We start from the raw sequence: 15,785 nt of genomic DNA, 5'->3' as shown, positions 1-15,785 counted from the left end.
ATGATTATTTAAAGATTCTGGTAGGTATCCAGATAACATTTTCTCCAAAATTCTCATATGAAAAATTTACTTGGTACATGGACTTGACAGCTGAACTGGTAGGAAACCACAACTGCTGAATTGCAGGTAAAGAAACCAGATGTGAGAAATATTTAAAAGTCATTTGTCTTACCATGTCTTCATATTTTGCCCAGGCATTTAACAGTAAAATTAGGAATTCATGTAAATTACTATAGTCAATCATGAATACATAGAAAATGAGCAGAACTAAAAAATGGAGCTTTACAGCATTGGTGAGTGAGAAGAGAGATTAGAATAGGTACAAGCTCAGGCAGCTAACTCTGGAAGTTGAGATTAAAGTCAGTACCACCTTATTTTACATACAGAAAAGCCAGTTCAGATATTATTGAACTTCCACTTCAGAGTCTGACTTGTAGTAAGTACTTCTGCATATTTAACTCTACCTAATGAATAATCCCTTTATTTTCAATGGAACTAGTAACATGTATAAAAATGCATGAATGCCTAAATCTTCTAAAGAATTCAGGGCTTAAGTAACTCTAGTAAGGAAGGGACAGAGGCACCTCCAGATTAAAATATTAATATTAAAGTCAGTGTGCAATTCTCACATTAATTCCACAAGCTTGGTATTAAGCTCTAATATTTTCATAAAGCATGAATTCTTCAACATATACTGGATATACAGCCTACACAACTGTGTTTACAAGGTGGGTTTACAATGGTTTTACAATGATTACTTGGGGATAAATTTGGAAAACATACTTTATTTGTGCTGGTCAAAACTATTCATAAATTTGTCAGGTCAAATGAAGCTCATCTTGTTAAAACCTCTTAAATCATATAATGAATTGCTTCGACAACAGACACACTTGACCCAGCTCAGATGTGATTTAGATCACATTTTTAATATCAAAGCTATTCTATTATGGAACAAAAGAATGAAGTAGATAAGAAGAAAACATAGAATAACTAATTATTCTTCAAGTGGAAAAGAAATGTTAAATAAATGGAAAACTAACTGTGCCTCAGTTTCAATTGACTAGACCCAACAGAATATCTACTATATCACATAATTATTATTAAACAATGATTGGAGATGTAACACCTGTTAAAAACAAGAATGTTAATATTTAAGCTATCATCATCCAGTTTCAAAATGCACAAAAGAAATAGCCTGATGAATGCTGATTCATTCATGCCACAGCTTTTAATTCTATATTGAACTTTTGAAAGCATAATCCAGATTCATGAAATCAAAGCTTTCTATATTTGTGTTATTTCTCTTTGTAATTTGCTATTTTTTCCCAGTTTGTTTTTATAAGCAAAACAAACGTTATCTCTCCGATTCTGCTTTAAATCAAGAAGCAAGCTCCTGATGAGTGTTCACGGAGCTGATTAGAAAATTGCCTTAAAAACAGCATCATTAAGTAACCTGTCAATCAGCAGTGATACAGTGGTATTGCTGGTGCCTCGGTAAATTACCGCTATGCCCTATGCTTGGGAAACTTAAACGTACAATTCTGAGATTTCTTATTGGCAATTAGATTATAAATGCTGTGTTATAATGCTTAACAGCTTAAGAATATATTTATCACATACCATATCAGCAGATTACAGAAAGAAAAAAAAATTAATTGGAGCAGAGTTTCTTAAGATGCTGTTATAAAGGAATCCCCAAAGTTGAAATGAAAGCTCATAAAGGGGAGCCGTTTTTATGGAGCGATGCCATAGGAAAGCTATACAGATTGTAGGATCTCTTGACATTCATTCCACCTCCATTTATTTGTATTTACTGTTTGGTTTATGACATGTATTACCACTTAAAATATACTAAAGATACTTGGAATTTTTGAAAGATTTAATTTTTTCTTAATATTAAATACAAAGAAAAGCTTCAAAATGTAAATAACAGGAAACTCTGCTGCCACATGCTGATGTAAACTTCTATAGATACAATGAGACATGCTACATATGCTTTACCTGTCAATTATATATGAACCCACATTCACCTGGAAATAATAGACATGGAAGACAACTCTTGAGAGTTGTCTAGTCTAGTTGTCTTAAGAGTTGCAGCTAAGGCTGCAAACTCATGGACTTGAGAGCAAGGGGATGCCAGAATTAATGTTTGCCTGTGCAATTTTAACACAGGTTCTTTAGCCTTCATCCTTTAATTACACAATCCCATTAACCAAGCAGGCCAGATTCATTTTGGCAAATAGTATTCTCTTAACTGACACCCTCTGAGTCCTAATTAATCATTGTGGTCTTATGCCTTATTTAGTGTATAAACTGCATTGAATGCATGCATTCTGAATTCCTCAAGGGTTTGTGTTGCTCATTATGATAGAATTGATAATACCACCGGCACATATGAAACTGTTCAAGAGCAATGACACAGACATATTAACATCTTATGTGGTATCTTAAAGATGATACTACAGCTTTCATTTTGGAGTATGCTGTGCTTTACAGAACCAAGGCAGAGCTCTCAGGAATGTTAGGGTGCTGAAAATGCAGCTTGAGTGCTAAGAGAAATGAATAGCTGACTTGCAAGTAGATAAAGTACCTGCATAGAGTAAACACTCCAGACAATCAACTGCCTGAACCACAAGAAAATCAGCAGTTCTTCACCTTAGTCCTCCCAGGTGTCTGTGTTCCTGCCGTGGGAAAGGCTGAGGCTGTACATATCTGCACAGCCTCAGTAGACATATCTGTCTACTGTGACTGCAGATTCATTCCTAGAGAATATACCTCGGACACTGACTGATGCTGGTATATCAAATCTGTAAGTACCATGACATCCAAACACTAATTAATTTTATTTCTCTGTTTCTGGTTTTTCCTTAGATTCAGTCTTGAATTTATATCCATAGGAGTGCAAGTTGTTTTCAAATCAAATATCTAATGCCATCTTTTGCTGTTGAATTAATATTTAGGCAGATCCTAGGGACACTTGGATGCATCACTTGAGCTTACCAGTTTACTGACAGTAGAAGTAGGTTATAATGCCTGGACAGCAGTGGAAAATGAGAGAGATCACAAATAGCAGAGAAATAAAAAGACAGAAATTTTGGTCTCAATTCAGTACTTCAAAAAGGAAGATGTCAACAGTCTACTTAAAACACTCCCATTCTCATTTTCTCAATCTCTGTATTCATGTCTTTGCCTATTTTGATGTTATCTGCCTTTTCTCCAAAACATGTTTCTAATCCTGAATGCAATATCACATTGCTATTCTGCTACTTTCTCTTTTTTCTTCCCCTTGACTTGGCTTGACTCCCCCCTGCCATATGAATTTACTGCCCCAAAGAAGTCACAGCTGCTTCTGTGGCAAGACATAAAATCATCTATCAAAACTTTGTATTTCCCAACTCACCTGAAAACTACAGCTTTGTTTAGTGATGTGTAATTGGTATGCATGTCTAAAATGAATAGTTCCAGAGCACACTCACTACAGTCAGTTGTTAATGGCTTATTAATTACACTTCAGGATGCCATAAACAACTTACAGGCAAAACATAAGTTTTTACAACACACAACAAAAGTCAGTGATGACATCCACCAGGCTTTCATCTTCTATGGAACTTGATATAACATCAGGAAAGAAACACCTTTTCCATAAACATCTAGAGCCAAAAACTGGGAAAAAGCAGTGGTCCCTCAGATACAACATGCAATATGTTGTATTTGAACATATAAGGGAACAGTGAATGAAGAATTGAGACACTGTAGAAGAGATAGCCAGGACTGTTTGCCATTGGGGTACAGGAATAGATCACTGCAGAGAAAATAATTTCATTCAGTGTCATATTTTTGGGAAGAAGAGATCAATTGCATACACTAGTATGTACTAAAAACATAAACAGAACTAAAAGGTCTACAAACAAATTTCAAAGGAGGAGTCAATGCTTAGTGGCAACACTTACCTACTTGAACAACCCCCCAAAAAATCTAAGTAGCACACATTCATTAACTGAGTCATCACAGATAAACACATTTCATTTTTTAATTCCAGAATACTCTAGCCAGCTGTGATTGATTTGTCCTCCTACTGGTCCTTGCCCTTTTGTGGTTCTGCAGACACTGGGAACTGGCAATAACTCACCACATGCCTCAGAGAGCTTTTTTGGTTTTGGTAATCTCCAGGCAATGTGACATTTACATTTATTATGGCTGGTTCTGGGCATTTAAGGATAAAAATTAAAGTATATTTGCAAGGGATGTGACAAATGGGCATTTGTACTCTGGCCAATTTTTCACTGACTTTCATTGATGTACACCATTATGTTCCAGCTTTGAATCTGCTGTTGTCTAAAAGAGATGATTTCCCAGTATCCATGTGGGTAGGTTGACTGATGAGAATGCCTTTAGGGTTAAATGTCATCAGTAGAAACTATGAGGTCTCTTTCTTGGACAAATTCAGTCACCACACTCGCTGATGACAATTCAGAGTCAGTGCTAATATCTACAGAGATAATTTGGACCCCCATCAATCTAAAAGGCAGCTTTCTGGCTCTCTGCAGATCTCCCTCTTGCTCAGAAAAGTGTTTTGATTTTACAACAGACATCCTTCAGTAGCAGCAGGTTGCTTTTGATTTTCATGTGACTTTTTGTACTCTCACCAATCTACAGCCACCAGAGTGATGAGGATTATCTGCACCAATGCTGAGCTGAAGCGGAGCACCTATCTCTTCATACTTCTGGGTTAGATTTCCATTAGCAGAAGCAGGGACTGAAGTAACATAGGGGATGCAAGGGAAAGAACAGTATTTTGCTCTCTTGACAACCTTCTCCCCTCTACATTAATAATGAAATTAATTTCCATAGCTGCAATGTGCCACAAAAATGTAGCTGCACATACACAAGTGTTCTGGTCAGGGGAGGTGAAGTGAGTTAACTGGGGATAGCCTGGGCTGCAGTGACCATGCACAGGTGGAGTTTGCAGTCCTGAGATGTACTAGGTCAGGCAACGAGTAAAGTTAAGCTCTGAACTTTAGGAAGGCAAAATTCCAGTTCTTCAGAGAGATAGTCAGTGGGATCCCTTGTGAAACTGCCCTCATAGACAGGTGAGGAGAGCAGAGCTGGCAGATCTTTAAGGAAGTCTTCCACAGAGCACAAGAGCTGGCAATCCCCAGGAGCAAAAAATCAGGCAGGGAAAATGAGAGATGGGCATGGCTGAGTAGGGATGTGCTGGTTAAATTAAAGGGAAAGAATCAAATGCACAGGCAATGGAAACAAGGACAGGAAACCTGGGAGGAGTACAGAGATGAAATACAGCTGAGGAAGGCCAAGGTGAAGCTGAACCTGGCAAGGGATGCATGGAATAACAGGAAGGGCTTCCACAGCTCTGTTAACCAGAAAAGGAAGGTCAAAGAAGGTGCATCCACCCCTGATAAACAGTGGTGGAACACTTGTAACAATGGATGAGGATAAGGCTGAGGTACTCAACACCTCTTTTGCCTCAGTCTTTGTGTCAACTTCTCTTCCCACTCCTCTTGAGTGGATGGACAGCAGGATGAGGACCGGGGGACAAAGTACTTCCCACTGTAGGTAAAAACCAGATTCATGACTATCTAAGGAACCTGAATGTACATGACTCTACAGGACCTGAAGAGATACATCCAAGAGTCCTGAGGCAATTGGCTGATGTAGTTGCCAAGCCACTCTCCATGATATTTGAAAAGTCCTGGCAGTCAGGTGAAGTCCCAGGTGACTGAAAAAAGGGAAACATCGTACCGCTCTTCAAAAATGTAGAAAGTAAGACCCTAGGAACTACTAACCTGTCAGTCTCATCTCTGTACCTGGGAAGATCATGGAACAAATCCTCCTAGAAGCCATGCTAAGGCACATGGAGGACAGGGAGGTAATTTGATACAGCCAGCACAGCTCCTCCAAGGGCAAGTCCTGCCTGAACAACCCAGTGGCCTTCTATGATGGGGTGACAACATAAGTGGAAAAGACCCCCTCAGAGAAGCGGTCAAGGCTACAGAGGTCATTTATCTGAGCTTCTGTAAAAAGTCTTGGACATAGTTCCCCACTATGTGGCAAGCACATTCCAACATCTACAACACCACAACATGCTTCTCTCCAAACTGGAGAGGAATGGATTTGACTGGTAGACTGTTAGGTGGATAAGCAATTGGTTGTATGGTCACATTCAGAGGGCGGTGGTCAACAATTTAATGGACATCAGTGACAAGAGGGGTCACTCAGGGATCCCTATTGCAACCTTTGCTATTTAATGTCTTCATTAATGATGTAGATGAAGGGACTAAGTGCATCCTCAGCAAATTTACAGATGACACCAAACTGAGTGGTGCAGTTGACACAGCTGAATAATGAGATGCCATCCAGAGGGACCTAATTATAGAAAGATGAAGAGAGACTTTTTCCAGGGTCATGCAGTTCAAAAATTACTTGGACATGACTCTCAGGCATGGTGTGATTCTTCAGGTTGTCCTGTGCATGGCTACAAGTTGGATTTGATGATCCTGATTGGTCCATTCCAACTCAGGACATTCTATTATGATTCTAAATGTCTTCAGTTTACTTCAAGATGGTATTACTCAGGTTTTGGAGAGTCATCTACTCTGCATACAGCTGTGCTGGAAGTCTCTCTGAGATTTTTTTATTCTACTCCTTCCTGGCAATTATTGCTTATTACTGCTGCATCGAAGGATCATATGGGATGGGATTCTCTATATCCCATTAAAGATGGCTTTCCAGCTGAGCTAAACTTACCACTGGAAGTGGTTTGAGCTAGTTCAGAAGTAAGGTACTCACAGGAGTCCTTCTGTAAATGGAGTCCCACAGCAGTAATGTTGCCCCAACAGTGTGATCTAGAAAATCATATCTGTTTAATCACCTTAAAGGAGCCTCTCAAACTGAATGCCAGGGACCCTGCTACCTCACTAAAGAGGAGCTGGATCTGAATCTCTCTCCCACTAATTCCAAAAATTTATTGAACTATGTGGAAATTAACTGAATGTGTGACCTCAAATCCTCATTTCAAGCCTTTTTACAAAGTCTGACTGAGTTTTCAAGCTGCTGTTCAGCAAAAAATGCAAATACAGGTTTAGAGGCCCAGCACATCTGAGCTCTGTGCCCATCAGTCATTTAATGTACACCAAACAATCTTTGTGGTTCAAGATAATTTTATGCAATGCTAAGCAAGGCCCTTGTTGTTTTTGCTGACTTGCAGTAAGCCAGTGGGATGCCAGCCTGCCACCATCAGAACATCTGCTTCACTGGAAAAGTATTTCAGCAGGCCATGCCTTGTAATAAATGATATGACCCCGCAAGGCTGACAGCAGCACTCCTGTGGGCAAACAGCTTGCCAAAGGTTGAAGCCATCCAATGCTTTGGGACCAGCAACATAATTTCTGTCCATTCCACCCCTACCCAGAGTCTTAGAGCTGCAATGGTAAGTGAAAAAATACATCACTGAAAATATATCTTCTGCCAGTAAAGAACACGAGAAGGGAGGGAAAGAGAGGAAAGCAGAGGAGAATGGGAATCCAGCTGTGAAACTATTTACTCTGCCACTGAAAACAAAGCTATTCCCAGAAGCACTACTTATTTTGCCTCAGTTAGAACTTGGGTAGCAAAATGTGTGATATAAACTATTTCAGTTATGAAACAGGTTAGAGAGTGCTTATACAAACAGTCTCATTAGCACAGATACCTGTCCATTTTAATTTACAATCTTTCCAGAACAGTCCCTCACCCTCTTTCTTTTCTTTTTTTAAAGAAGTTACTGATTTTCTTTCATCTTTTAGACTATGAATTCTCCTAAAGCACAAACCACAACTGCTTTTGTAAACTTTTTGCTCAATTCACAATGCAACATCAATAAAACCCCAGTGAAGTAAAACAGTGCAAACATTTCAATTTTACTAACAATGTAAACAGCATCAAAAAGATTTGGGATCCTGTTAATCTACCTGTGACACTAGTAGTCAGTGGATGCTCTGTTGCTACAGTTAGATAAAGGTCTTGTTCCATTATTACTGCTATTGCCTTTTGAAGTGAAATGACAGTGGCACTCTTTCGAATGGCAGCATTTTACAGCAATTTAACTTCCTGCCTAAAGAAGGCAAATTGGCATGAAAACTATCTGGAAAGCACAATCACATATACACAGAATTTATATACAGATAGATAGATAGATAGATCGATATAGATATATATACACCCCCATATATACATACACACACGTATATGCTGGCATTTTCAGTACAGGCATGACATACAGGACATCAAAGGCCATAGGGATGAAGAAAAAATTACTTGGCAAGATTATTTTCTAAAGTAATTTCACAGAAAAGGAACCATTTCCTAAAAAAGCCCACCATTACCCTCCAACATGTTCTTTGATGAGCACTGCAGCTGATTTCTACCTTCATTCTTATTTACCTTCCATGAAAGCACCACTGAGGACCTAATGAAGAAGGCTGGGTAGTTCTGGCATTATTGGATTTTTTGTTATTTATTTATTAGACATGAGAGCTGTTATCAGCAAGCAGTCAGGTGCATCAAATCAGACAAAGCACTATCTGATTCTTGTGCTGTAAATCAGATTTTAATAGAGAAAAGATCTGTATCCCTTTGGGAATGGAAAGAATATGTTTATAATGTGCTCTGAATATGTGCTACACAAAAGCAAGTATGAATAAAAATATTTTATCTAATCAATTTTCCACTTTCTTCTCCAAGTTCTTTCACCCATAAGATGAGAACTAAGATAAATGAAAATTCCGTTTGTGACAAGCTCTAGCAAGTAACAAAGATAAGCATGCGTAAAAGCATGCATAGATGCTGCATTCTCAAACAGACATATAAAAAATACTGAATTCTGTAATATTAAAAAACATTATTGTTTCTCTGCTAGCAGAATAACTTACGTATTTTGGGTTTATCTAATTCAGCTATTGAAATGAGACCTTTGGTAGCTTATTCTTAACCTCAATACAGCTTTTGTCCTAGGTATTTATCCTTGTCTTTTTCTATTCAGAACCTATGAAGCATCATGACAGCACCTGTACACCAGACACAGATAACATTTGACTACCTCTTAAAGGTTTTACAAATTTTAATTGGCAGAGTAACCTAGATATGCTCAGGCAGAAATTGGTGTTAAACATCAAAAACCTTGATGCAAAGCCAGCTCTTTCTTGTAATGCAGTGTTATTTGTATTTTGATTTGCTGGAAATTACTGTTTGCAAAAATGAGGGCTCCCTACCACCTAATGCATCACTGTTGGAACTAAAATTCTGAAATTAGTTTACTGCCCAGATACCTAAATATACTGGGAGCTCAAAAATTACTTTTTAAAACCCAGCTTGTTAGGTCACATCCAATTAATTCCGTAACAAACTAGAGGAATAGGCCTTTCATGTCATGTTCGGCTTAAAAATTCCATTCCTTTTATGATTTACACATGAAAATGAATTTATAACCACAAAAATTATTCACTGAGGTTTACAATATATTTACACTGAGGTTTACAAAGGTGTGTGCTCAGATTGCTGTTAATGAATGAACAGGTAAAGCTCTGCCATTGCCAGCCATTAGCAGCAAGGCTGACATCCATATCACACTTCAGTTTCCTTTCTTATTATTCTATTTCCTCCCAGTTGATCTTTTGCTTCTCCATCCCAATTTACAGGAGGATTAATATTTTGTGAAGTAAATGCAAAACTACAAGCAGCATAAAAGTCCAGCAATACAATGGAAGTTAGTATCAAACTTTAACTATCAGAATGTAGATCCTATTTATTAGGGAAAAAAATCCAACCAAGTCACAACTAACCACATGCTGAATTGGAGATATTGGTTTCCCTTTTGGGAAATGTAACTCCATTTTAATTTTTTAATCAATGTCTGGACAATAACCTAATTCAATGGTTATTGTGCATTTGGATCAGTGAAAAGGTTAGCTCTAGTCAGTTGGGCAAGAGAACAGTTTCAGGTTGTAATGACCTTGATGTCTGAGATAGATTGAGCCTCTTCAAGGAAGACCAGATAATTTTTTTGTTTTACATATATATATCTGTGATAAATATGGAGAAATAAATGAAAGAACTACAACCTGGGAGAAACATGAGTATTGAAACTGAAAACAGCCTGTAATGGGATGCAATATATATGTCACTACAGAAAACAATGTAAAGGTCTGCTCTCTTTCCTCCTGGAAAATAACAGCAACAAGGGCAGGGAGAAGCAGAGATGATGGTGTCATGTTAAGATGAAACAAGCAGGAAACAGTCACATAAATACTTTTTTGTCTCCCAGAGAAAGAAAAAAAAAGAGAAAGATGTGTATTAAAAAGAGAAAGATGTGTATTAAGTGTATTAAAAATCCCTGTAGGTCTGTATCTAGTTATGACCAACATTTAAGAAACTGATATTTTAACCCAATCCTAGAGAGAAAAAATAATTGCTGCCATTTTATCTCCCCCCTGCATCCTCCTCCAGTTGGCACAGCTGACTTGCAATCCCTTTCTCTTTAGCTTTAACAGTTCAGGCAATCATAATTCAGTAGTAACAAAGGAACAGACCAGACAGACCCTCTTTAAAATTACCAACTTTCTAATGAGCACCTTGTAAATCTGATGAAATGTATGGAATTAAACTGAAAAAATTATGTTATGTCTGGAAAATGGCTTTTTCAACTAATAAAAATCAGAAGAAAGAGCTGCAACTTCATTGCATCTACCACATTTTGATGCACACAGAAGCATTTTGCAATACAACAGAGAATTCAGACTTCATTAACATGAGGCTGGTTTGAGCTCCTTGTACCTCATTCTGAAGGATAGAGCATTTTCTGAGAAATTAGTACCTCAGTGCAATGGGTCACAGAAGTTGTTGGACAACAGGAGATGAGCAGATGAAAATTCAGTATCGTATATGTCAACTGTTTTTAAACATACAAATGAAAACATCTGACTCCCTTTCACATTAAGGGAATGTCTCTTACACAATATATTCAGCTCTTCAAATCCAGTTTAAAAGGACAGAAATATTGCTAGCCAGACAGGTCTTCATCTGGCAATTCTCCCACAATCCAAAACTAATGACATATTTATATATTTTATCATTAATGAGCTACCAATGCCTACCACCACCTTAATTGCACATGGTCAAGATCTCAGTGGAACCAGCAGATGTTCTGCTGGCTGGCACAGTGTTCAGCTGGCTGGCACACATTAATTATTAGCCAGTGAAGGCACTGCACTGCAGACTGTGAGAACAGAATGCCCTTTCTGCATGGAATGGCTTTAAAGCCTGGACATGTCAATCAGACTGAGACTAGAGCCTCTCAATTACTGCTTTGCTCCCACTTAGGTTTTAATGAATGTTCATTGAAAATATCCATTACTTTCCTATGTAAATACATCCCAAATGACTCAGTATGGGAGGAAGAGGCAGGAGGATGAAAGTGCTTTCAATTTTTTTGGGTCATAAAACCTCCTTTAGTTACAGATAAATGCCCCTGGTTCTAGATCAAATGGACTATTTTCAACTTTAAAGTAAGAAAAAGAATCTATTCATTCAGGGTTGAGAAAGAGACAATATACATAAAGCGGTTCAGGAGACATGAGGTAGCTTTGATAATCTGTATCCCGGTAGTATTTGTCTGTTGCAACTTTATGGCTTATAAGCAGGAGTTTAGACACTCGTGGCTTCTTCTCCCTGGAGGGCAATGTATCAAGATGGTAATGTATCATGAACTCAACAAATGTTCTGTTTGAAGACCACAATGACTCCCAAATGGAAAATGTGTTTCTGCCTCTGAGATCTCAGGTTTAAACATATTTCTCTTGCTTCTTTTGTAAAAACCCCTTCATTTCTAGGAAAAAAAAAAATGGCCCGGCAGGGATTCAATGCCATGCTTCACCTTCAAACTTGTAAGACCCTTCATCACTGCTGAAGCTGCTCTAAATGTAGGGTCAGGACCACACCAAATCCACTGTCCCAGAGGCATCTCACTTACTGAGGTTCCACTTAAGGCCTGTCGTGGTCACACTCTCGCAGGGGTTCCCGATGGGGATGAGGCCACACCAGGAGCCCTCCAGTCCTGTGTCCACACACAGTTTGTGCTTGCCCTGCAAGACAGAAGTGTTTCTGCAGTCAGTGCTTGCCCAAATGGCATTTGATCACAGACTTTGCAAACAGAAGAGGAGGTACTTGGAGACAAGTCCAGAATGTCCCCCAAGAGCTCAGGAATATTTGGTTGCAGCAGGACATTAGGCCACTGATGTTTACAGAAGGAGGAGAGATGTGTGCTTAGGTTCCAGACCTTAGGGTTTTCATGTTTGTTTCTGGGCTTTTCTAAGCAGAATGTAGCTTTGCTCATTCCTCCCTGGCATTATTTGAATAGTCCCTTCTGTCAAACCTAGGCTCTTTATTCCTGTAAAATGATGGCATCCTGATCCATTCACTCATTTTTTCCTCATCTAAACAGCTGTTTTTCACTTCTTAAACAGTGCTACTCAAAGCACCACTGAAGTGCTTCAATTATTTTGACAACATCTGTAAAATTTCATGTACTTCTCCAGGCATGTGCTCTACCCAGAAGAAGGAATACATGCAGAAATTTAACTAGATGCTAGAGAAATTAACCTAAAAATTTAGAGTAACCTGCTTACACTAAATAATGAAAAAAAAAACAAAATGAAAACATTTTTTTACATCCAAGATAAATTTATCTAGTAACTAAAACATTCATGGGATGCAGGAGAAGCAACAGCTATTAATGATGATGTATTTGTGATAAATCTCTTAATTAGCACTTACAGCTCCTGTGTGAACATCCCACGAACAGTTACAAGGAAGAGTAGATAGTGGAAATCTTTAATAGAATGAAAAGTGATAAGTGTTACAGTTCTAGCACAATCTGTATTCTAAGAAACTAGAGAAAGTGTTTATGGAAACTAGCTACAAGAAAGCAGCAAATGAAAAGTAGTGACAAGATCAGTGGAGAAATAATTCTCTGGTCTCTTCTACACAGATAATTTATTCCTTCAAATAAGACTGGGCTTCATGTAGGACAAGCTTCTTTGAAATAGAGGATTTTTTTCATTTTATTTATTCTTTTGTGGATGCAGGCAAGCAAAACTCTTGAGCATGTCTTTTACACACAAATTTTTCATCACTATAAATAAAATCAAATATGCCTATTTATAAATATACAGACTCTGAGACCCTATGACTATTCAGTGAACACTTTGTTAAGTAAGAAACCAAGGTTTTATACCAAAAGAAATGAAGAACAGTTGAACCATAAAAGTCAACTAAATGTCCCAAGAAGCAAAAATAGTCCCACAAATTTTTTTAGGAGAATGCATATAAGCTTTTTTCTCCTGCCCTGTCCTGTCCTATGCTCATTTCACATGCTTTTGCAAATACAAAGTCATTAGTTAGAAAGTCAAAACTGTAGGCGAAATATCTTATTGCTGAGACATTGATGTCTGAGGCATTCAACAGCTTCTGCTAATGCCAAATGCATTATGAAGAAACAACTTCAATACATGTCATGCTCTCAGTTAACAAATGAACCTTGAAAAAGCTGTCAATTAGGGAATATCAGATTGCATAGCTTAAGTCTATTTGATTGTTTGCAGAGCAACAAGAAAACCAGTCCAATATTATCTGTCTTCTCAGGGTGTCCAGCTTCACATGGTGATGAGCCATGTATATGTGTAGTGGTTGTGAATGCTTGCCTGCCAGATGCAGAGGTGTAACAAATTCAGGCTTGATAAGCTTTTAGCTATGCAATATGCCATGCCACCTCTCTCTCACAGCAAGGAGGGAGGAGGAAAGGAAGAGGAGAGCTACAAGTACAAGCTCTCTCATTGTGTGATTACAGATATTGTCGATAATGAAGCTGATGATGAGTGAGAGATGAAGGGGTGGGACTGTCTGAGCCCAATGAGCATACATATTGCTGCTCAGAGCTACTGGATGAGAGGAGCAAACTCACCATATTAATCAATCAGCAAAGGAATATGAAAAGCAGATGAGAAAGTAGTTGGCCCCATAGAGAATCTGATTCAGTTCCATATTCTCAAAGTCTGTGTCTGACTACTACCAGGTTTGCATTTCCTATTTTATGACTATCTGGCCCAGCTTGCAGATAGGGAATCAATTCAGTAGAAATTTATGCAGAAAATGTATTTCTGTGCTCATGAAATAAATCTTTAAAACAAAAGATGCCAACACCAGAAGCTCACCAATATCTAGGATTTTATCAAGAGTCTTTCAATGTCTGGTACTTCACAAAAATCCCAGTTGACACCTTCCAGTGATTATGTGAGCACAATGATTTTCTTCCCTAAAAGGACATTTTCTATCACTCAGTTGTTAAGATAGGGAGCCCAAATGGCTAAACTCAAGTCAGCAGGTAGTTAAATGGGAAATTTTTTTTTTAAAAAAACCCTCTCAACTGTCAGGCCAAACTTATGTTTATGGATTGGTTCAACAGAAGTCAGTTTCTAAGGCTTTTCTTTAAATAAATCAATAAGGGATCTTAATATTACTGGGGATAGTGGGAGCAGAAAAGGGAAATGAATGTTGGGAAAAAAACCAAACAAATAAATTACAAATAACCCACTCATTTTTGCCAAAAAAACATTAATCAGCCAGTGCATTTGTACAGTAAAGCTCTAAATTCAAAGCACTGTGAACCTGCCATGAGGGAAATTCAGTTCCGAAGCTTATCTCCAATTTTTTAAGTACAGATCTCTCAACCAAGCAAGATGGAACTGATATTTGCAGGAGGAAGGGAGGATCAGAGCTTGTAATTTGCAAATACAAGTAATAATTTGTTCTATTTAAGTCTGTGTGATTAAAGGAATAATTATATACTGTCACTTAAAATATCAAACTGTTTCCAGTTTCTACAGAACTCAAATTTCCAAAACTAGGTTTAAAAAGAAAACTGAACTTTGACTAAATAAATTCCTCCTTATATTTTTTTTGCCCCTGTAGGAGGCAACTGAAATATGTTCACATTTAACTTAAGAATCAAATATTACCATGTTTGAATGTTCCTGGTGATGAAAGAATGACAAATAATACAGCCACATTGATTTTTATCTTATTAAGTCAGTTTTGAAAAACATTGATCAATCTTCAGCATCGATTTTTTTTCCTTCATTTTGTTTTGATGCTGGAAAATAAGATCAATTTTTTGAGTTCAGCAATAAGAAGAAAATGTCAGAAGATATTTTTAAGAATGCTTTATCTACATAGGTGAAACTTGTCCTTTTGATTTAATGCCTTGTGTTATAAGAAAGCATTTAAGAAGTAGTGGTTAAATATACACCCACTCCAACACTCTTTTTTTGCTGAGGAAAGACCTAAAGACATAGTTGTTATTTGCCACATCTAGCTCAAATGAATAGAAATCTAATTGCCAGGAATTCATCCACCTAACCCCATTCAAGGTTGTGAGATGCTAAAATCCTTACTCAAAAATCTGCAAGCTGAATGCACATGAACAGCATCAAGACAAAAGTGGTAGCTTCCCTACGTGCATGGATACCCAAGTACAGAGAAAATTACTTCTCCAAGTGCTTTTCACATCTTGAATAGATGTGTTGCAATAAATGTACACTCTAAAATAGATATCAAGGAGCAAAATGTTATAAAAGAGAGACAGAATGGGGACTAATCTTCAGTAATGCATTCTGAAGGGATCTGAAGGAGGGAAATCTGGAACTTGTCAGGCTGAAGCTAAACACCGAGGAGAGGCA

The 15,785-nt window shown here is 37.8% G+C and overlaps 1 protein-coding gene across 4 annotated transcripts in view; it reads right to left on the bottom strand.

The window, feature by feature from the left end:
* The window catches only part of TPK1 (thiamin pyrophosphokinase 1), a 294,653-nt gene that overhangs the window by 52,124 nt on the left and 226,744 nt on the right, over positions 1 to 15,785 (bottom strand). For all 4 annotated transcript variants that reach the window (XR_008433490.1, XM_053955972.1, XM_053955892.1 and 1 more), the window contains one exon: positions 12,023 to 12,134. Coding sequence is in view for 3 of the 4 variants with exons in the window: in XM_053955972.1 (XP_053811947.1) it covers positions 12,023 to 12,134 (112 nt within the window). In the remaining variant the exon portion in view is untranslated. The remainder of the gene's footprint in view (positions 1 to 12,022; positions 12,135 to 15,785) is intronic.

This window comes from Vidua chalybeata, chromosome 1, assembly GCF_026979565.1.
Source record: "Vidua chalybeata isolate OUT-0048 chromosome 1, bVidCha1 merged haplotype, whole genome shotgun sequence".
NCBI classification, from domain to species: Eukaryota; Metazoa; Chordata; class Aves; order Passeriformes; family Viduidae; genus Vidua; species Vidua chalybeata.
The sequence above is the reverse complement of the archived record's forward strand: the minus strand, read 5'-3'. Positions and strand labels throughout refer to the sequence as shown.